The sequence below is a fragment of the Pyxicephalus adspersus genome, chromosome 12, assembly GCF_032062135.1.
Source record: "Pyxicephalus adspersus chromosome 12, UCB_Pads_2.0, whole genome shotgun sequence".
Lineage (NCBI taxonomy): Eukaryota > Metazoa > Chordata > Amphibia > Anura > Pyxicephalidae > Pyxicephalus > Pyxicephalus adspersus.
This window is the reverse complement of record NC_092869.1, coordinates 1225175-1232994: the sequence shown is the minus strand read 5'-3', so window position 1 is coordinate 1232994 and position 7820 is coordinate 1225175. Positions and strand designations below refer to the sequence as shown.

General features: G+C 41.5%; 1 protein-coding gene across 1 annotated transcript in view; it reads right to left on the bottom strand.

Moving 5' to 3' along the window:
• The window catches only part of RORC (RAR related orphan receptor C), an 18435-nt gene extending 11255 nt beyond the window's left edge, over positions 1-7180 (bottom strand). The window contains exon 1 of the mRNA XM_072428351.1: positions 7024-7180. Within this exon, the coding sequence (XP_072284452.1) occupies positions 7024-7030 (7 nt within the window). The 5' untranslated portion in view covers positions 7031-7180. The remainder of the gene's footprint in view (positions 1-7023) is intronic.
• Between the last annotated feature and the right edge of the window lie 640 nt (positions 7181-7820).

Sequence of the window (7820 nt, the reverse complement as noted above, 5' to 3'; positions counted from 1 at the left end):
TTATGATTGGATATTATTATAAACAGTCCTCTTATGATTAGAGAATTTATAAATGATCTTTATATGATTGGATATTATTATGAATAGTCCTCTTATGATTGGACAATTTCATAAATGGGCCTCTTATGATTGGACATTATTATGAATAGTCCTCTTATGATTGGACATTAATATAAATGGCCCTTTTATGATTGGATATTATTATATTCGGTCCTCTTATGATTGGACAATTTATAAATGATCTTTTTATGATTGGATAATATTATGAATAGCCCTCCTATGATTGGACATTATTATAACTGGTCTTTTCTGAATAATTAGACCCTTTTATAATTGGAATCCCTAAGCTTCTGTCTACAAACCCTGACATAGTATTTCAGTCATTGAGTAATTTGTTGTCGTAGACAGATTTGGCCGGGTTGAGGTTTTCAGGGGAAGAAGAATCTGGGCCAAGGTGTTGTGGAAGGTTGGGCCGGGGCACGCACAGCTCTTTCCAATCGTTGTGCAGACGAGCGTTGCCTGGACAGGATATTTCACACGCTCGCCACCCCCGGCAGCGGTTGTGTAAGTCTAGGTTTTTTCTGTGGGTGTCGAAGCATCAAAGCGACGAGCGCAAAGGTGCGAATCTGAGTCAGCAGAGGCGACCTGCGGAGAGATATTACTCAAGAGTCTGTAACAGCCCCGAGCTGACGGTAACTCTCCCTTTTATCTGCTCCATCCTAACGGGAAGAAAACGCTGCAAAAAAGGTCAGGCCTTCCCAACCTCCACTGCCAGGTAGTCCACCTACCATGGGGGGCCCGGGGCCCCGGACGTCCAACATGGCCCACAGCCTTGTGCTGAGATATGAGAAACAGTAAATGGCAATCACTACGCAGTGCGGAATACATGGTATGCAAATGATATGCAAATTAGAAGAAATATTCTGGCCAATGCTTATCGCCCATATATGGAATGATTTACATAAAAGTGACCCCAATAATTCCGCACATAACGAGTAGATTTCTATATCAGACTTTTATCCAATCACAAAGGTTCAATGCTGCTGTCATGTGACCAATGTATAAAATAAGTACAGCAAGGAGGAAGCGGAGAGCCCCTTTATATACAATACCCCCCACACACAGCAGGTGCCAAAATTTTACTGTTTGACGCCTTTTATGTATTTTATCGATTTTCTGCACTGATATCATCCCACAACAAAGTGACAGATGTGCACGGGGACCCCAAACCCCGGGGAGCACCGAATGAGCCAAGTACAGATATATATTGTGTGTTCTGCAGATTATTCCATCACTGACCCCCTGCAGAGCATTGCACCCTCCCATCCCCCCCTGTCAGTTACATATTGTATATTCTGCAGAAGATTGCAGCCTCCCATCCCCCCCTGACAGATACATATTGTATATTCTGCAGATTATTCCATCACTGACCCCTCTGCAGAACATTGCACCCTCCCATCCCCCCTGACAGATACATATTGTATATTCTGCAGATTATTCCATCACTGACCCCTCTAGAGCACTGCGGGGTGCTGCTTAACCTTTCCTTAGAACAGAAATCTGGTGTACAAAGCAGAAATCACATAAGTATCCCGCTTAGAGACTTCTAAATGCTTTGTGTCTCTCCCAGCCAGATATTGGATATTGCCCCGGGGTGACCCATCCAGGTATGGACTTCCCAATATTAGGTCCTGTTCTATCCGGCACCAAGACATTTGCAGCAGATTGCTTAGGCCATACTACTCCTGCCGACCTATTATCTACCCATAATGCCCCCCGCTGCCCCCCCTGACCTGTATTCTACCCATAATGCACCCCGATGCTCCCCCTGACCTGTATTCTACCCATATTGCACCCCGCTGCCCCTCCTGACCTGTATTCTACCCATAATGCATCCCTCTGCCCCCCCTGACCTGTACTCTACCCATAATGCACCCCACTGCCCCCCCTGACCTGTATTATACCCATAATGCACCCCAATGCCCCTCCTGACTTGTAATATACCCATAATGCCCCCCACTGCCCCTCCCGACCTGTATTCTACCCATAATGCACCCCGATGCTCCCCCTGACCTGTATTCTACCCATATTGCATCCCGCTGCCCCCCCTGACCTGTACTCTACCCATAATGCACCCCGATGCTCCCCCTGACCTGTATTCTACCCATAATGCATCCCTCTGCCCCCCCTGACCTGTATTCTACCCATAATGCACCCCGCTGCCCCTCCTGACCTGTATTCTACCCATAATGCACCCCACTGCCCCCCCTGACCTGTATTCTACCCATAATGCACCCTGATGCCCCCCCTGACCTGTAATATACCCATAATGCACCCCGATGCTCCCCCTGACCTGTATTATACCCATAATGCACCCCAATGCCCCTCCTGACTTGTAATATACCCATAATGCCCCCCACTGCCCCTCCCGACCTGTATTCTACCCATAATGCACCTTGCTGCCCCCACATTCCTGCCTTCTTGCCCTAATGCCCCCCGCTGCCTTTTCCCCGGGTAAATGACCATCCACATAATCTAAAATAAAATGAGATCCATCAGAGCGTACGACCCTCCTCCATTGCTCTATGGTTCAGTTCTGACATTATTGGGCCCATTGTGCAGGGGCCAGTCTGGGCATTCTGGCTAGTTTGAGCCCCAATCACAACAAGCTGTGTGCTGCCCCCTTACTGTCATGGCCGGCATTACGTTCTTTAGTAATTGGAGCCCTGCATACTGGGGACCCCCTACATACCCGGCTCTACCCATCCAGCCATCACATTGTCCATGTTTCCTGCTTCCATCTCATCCCTTCCAGAACCGACGGCTAGCTTATTGCCCTATATACCCCCCACCTGCCCTTGTCAGGGGGAATTGTGATCTGATCACCAATGGGGGGTCATGGTGAATAGGTATAATATAAAGGGGTGTATATAATATATCAGGGATAATATAAAGATTCACACAAGTATTCACATCAATACTCAGCAAGGATAGAGAATTTCACCTGAATAAATGGCGATAGGTGTGCAGTGCAATCATCCAATCACATGCAAGCCCCTGATCCCCCAATCACTCGTCAGGTGATCTCATACCGGGGGAGCTGATAGATTTCCATTAATGATTTCAGTTATAGTTTATTCTGAACAATTATCAATCCATCTCCTCCACATTGTATTGAAAAGCAACAAAAAAAGTTCATTTACCGGGCAGATAACAAAATATTTTATCCCGGGGCATTGGGGTGACTCCAGAGCGGATTACTTCGATAATTTTCAGAGAAATACAAAACATAGAATCGCATGAACTTTATTGGAAATATTCTCTGCAGCCAGATCATTCTTATATATGAGACAGAATTTTATATTTGTCATTTTAGTTGAGAAAAAAAAGAGAAAATAAGATGGGTGAAACTTCACCTGGGGGTCATTCACCGATGAAAAAAAAAATTGCTATTTGGCTTCAAGGGTAACATTGGAAATGCTTTCACGTGATTGGAGGAAGTGATCGTTACATAGTAAGGTTGAAAAAAGTTCATCAAGTTCACCCCCCAGGGAAATAAACTTATCCCAGATATAAAACTTTATAAGACATATCTGATCCAGAGGAAGGCAAAAAAACAAAATGGTGGAATGATTTGATTTCTCATAGCCGCGCACGCCGTTAGGATTTATATTCTTCATTACAATTCATTAATTCACTGCAAATCTCAAACCTGGATCATAAAGATTGCAAGCTCTTCGGGGCAGGGTCCTCTCCTCCTCCTGAGTCTGTATCTGTCTGTCATTTAATGTACAGCGCTACGTAATATGTTGGTGATATATAAATCCTGTTTATTAATAATAATAATAATAATAATAAAGTAGCAGCAAACTTGGACCTCCCCCCTATTTCTCATATTTATTAAAATGTATTATTATTATTATTCTTATATTATTAATAATAATAAAGAGGATTTTTATAGCACCAACAGATTGTGTAGCGGTGTACATTAAATAGGAGTTACAAATGACAGACAAATACAGAGAGTGACACAGGAGGTGAGGACCCTGCCCTGAAGAGCTTACAATCTAAGAGGCGTTACAATATTACTATACAATTTATATATTTATATAAAGAAGCAGCTGTGCATGAAGCCACTTTATTGCATGAAAACCTCAATAATAAAATAAAATAATGGAGATTCATATTACTGGAGAAATCTGTAATTATTAATCATTTCAATTGTCCAATCACATGCAGAAAAAGTTTCTTGAAAACTTTTCTTGAACAGGATTGGCTGTTCAAAATGAATACAACTTCATCTGATTTCCTAAGCAAAGTGAATATTTTCTGAAAACTTTCACCCCCATACAGAATGTGAACGTCACACAGACTGCAGATAATGAGAACTCGTCATATAAGAAATTCATACATATTATTATAGGGCCCTCCGACAAATAAACGCCATTACAATAAATTGATTTTACTCCCCTCTAATAATGACCGGCCAATCAGGTGCAGTGATGATCCACTTCTGAAGGATCCACCATGGACAGGGGGCCCTGATTGGCTGCTGTTTATATCTTAGCATTCGGCTGCAGAATGCGATAAAAGCTGCATGGCGCATTCAGGTGATCCCACGCATTACGTTTTATTCTTCGCTTTATAAATATCTGAGGAAGGAAGCTGAAATCTTTCATACCAGGATTCACCTAAACCCCAAATGTTCTGATTCCCCTCAATGGATCATTATCGCCACAATTGTTATTTTTCCATCTGATAGGTCTGTGATACGATCGGTTTCATGAACGCTTCGTATGAGCTCAGCCAATCAGAGTTCACCGGAACGATCTGAGATCTCTTCTATTGTTTTATGACACTTTCCTAAAATCACAACTTTCACCCAATATAATACAAGATCCAGAGGTAAGTGTTCTAATATTATCCGCCCGGCCAATCAAATGCCTTCAAAGCGGTGAAAATGCAAAATAATTCAAAGTGACACAAAAATGGAAACAACGTAAATAGATCAGGAAGCCACAATTCAGGCAAAAATGTTTTAGAAATGATCAGCTGAGAGATTCACCGTTTTATTGAGAATGAATGAATAAATGAATATATTTCAAAAACTTTTCAATTTCTAAAACTTCTTTAAAGTGAAAGTTGTAACATTGACCTGCAATCCAAATCAGTTTCAGATTGATGTCTATCTGGGTGACGCCAAAAATTTGATTTATTTTATTCATCTATGTTTGTATATTTATCACCCCAACGGGGTCTATTTATAAAGCAGTGAATCTGACATTCACTGGTGAAGAATAAATAACTGCCATTGAAATACATTGATCTGAATGATTCTCCATTAATTTAGAACTGACAGGAATTGTAGTGAAATATTGTAACATTCACTTAAGGAGACCTTAAAGACTCTCCATCAGGGAATGTTTCAGTGAATGTCAGATTCATTTATGAATAGAGCCCATACAGACTAATGATATAGAGATTATAATTCAATATTCAGCATTTCTGTTGTCACCACACAGATACCAAAACTAAAACTAATGAGCATTGCAATAACAAGTTTCACTTTACTCAAAGATTCTCCATCAGGTAAAGTTCAGTGAATGTCACATTCACTGCTTCAAAAATAGACCCCAATGGGTTGATAAATATATATAGAGAGATCACAAGTCAATATGCAGAAATGTTGGGGTCCCCACATGGATATCAGACCAGGATTGCAGTAAAATGTTTGAATTTTCAGTACCTGATTCTCAACCAGGGAATGTTTCAGTGAATGTCAGATTCACTGCTCTAAAATAGAGCTGGTAGAGACAAATTATAAATAAATACATAGCTCTCTATTTACAAAACAGAATAAGACCTTCCCTCAAACATTCCCTAGTGTGAATCTTCCAGGTCCATGTGTTTCAATGACAATAATTGATTTTCACCAGGGAATGTCTGATTCACTGTTTTATAAATAGCGCTCATTGACAGAGATCATTCAACACGACATTCAGAATTTTCGGGATCACCACATAGAAATCACATTAGAACTGACCAGGATTGCAGTGAAATGTGAAGAGCTCAAAGATCCTCCATCAGGGAATGTTTCAGTGAATGGCAGATTCATTGCTTTTAAATAAAGCCCATTGAGACAAATTTAAAAAAATAGCTCTCTTTTTATAAAGCAGTGTATCAGACTTTCATTTGTGGGAATCTTCTAGGTCTATAGGTTTCAATGGCAACAATTGTTTCCTACCGGGGAATGTTTGAGGGAATCTCAGATTCCCTGTTTTATACATAGAGCTCATACAGAGAGATCACTCAATATTCAGGATTTTTGGGGTCACCACATAGATATCAACCTAGAACGGATGAGGATTGAAATAAACGGTTGCAAGTTTCACTTTAATGGCCCCGGAAGATTTTTTATCAGGGAATGTTCTGTGAATATCAGGTTCACTGTTTAATAAATATACCTCATACAGGCAGATGATAAATATATACATGGAGATTACTTAATATAATATTCAGAGAATATTATTGGGGTCACCATAATAATGTCAAGTTAGAATCGATGAGGATTGCAGTAAAATATTGCAACATTCACTTCACCAAGCAATGTGAATGAATGAGTGAATGTTTTATAAATAGCTCTTGATGTATTGTAAGATTCTATGTTAAGCAATGTCTGAACAAAGGAGCAAAATACCCAGAAAATTCGGAGAATAAAATGAAAATACGTCGAATTGAACTAAAAGAATAAAAAATAAAAAGCGATGAATAAAATTAAATAATAAAAATCACAAATTCCAAGGACGATAAAAGTTTTCTGAAATTCAGAGACAATTTAAAGGGCCGGTGAATCTCCAGGAGTGAATTTTACCCACCCAGAGTTGTCATTTTTTGAAAATTTGGGGCCGTCGGTGTTGGTTGGGGTGAAACAGAAAATATAAAAATAGAAGAAAAATGAGCGGTGAAAAGTCAGAAAATAGCAGCAGAGGTGAATGTACATTGGGGGTAGGTTGGGGCACTTACCTCTCATGGCTGGCGTGTCGTGCTGATGGCCCGTACAGTCCAGGCTGACATGGGGGCCACAGGTGATATCCTACGCTGCCACCAGCCCAGCAACCAATAGGATTCAGGGGGCTGGGCTTCCTTAGCACAATCTACCAATGACTAATGACAGCTCAGCTGTATACAGGTTGTCTGCTGCAAGTGTCCTACCTATGGAGGATGTGGTGCCCCCTACAGGTGAATATGGGAAGTGACAGGAGAAGTCAGAAACGACCGGTCCTCCCTTAGAGCCCTTTGTACAATATAAATATTTAGAATTTATTCACGTTGGAATAAGAAGAAGCGATTGCTTCCAATCAGTCTTATTGGAGGTCATGTGACATGGACAAGAAATTGTGCCCACCTCATATCCAGATGCCACGGCACGGCGACAGAATTGCTCCGATTCTACGAGCTGCCATTGTTATAAATAAAGTTTGTTGTGACTTCCTCCTCCATATCAGATTCTCACCTGCGTACACCGAGGATATAAAAAGATGTCATGGTGGCACCACCTGCTCCGTGCCATCTATAGCGCAGACGTTGGGTGATGGGGCCCATTGCCCGACTCGTGCCCGCCGATCCCCAGGACAGGTGCAGCGATGTCAGACAAAGACAACTTCACACCTTCCAACGTGTTAACCACACAGCAAAGACAAGCAAAACCCAAACGCAACCGCAGATGTGACAAACGCTGACGGAGCCAAAGAAAGATTATGTGTCACCGAGACATCCAAATATCACATTCTGCACAGTACTACTTCTCCTTTCATGGACTC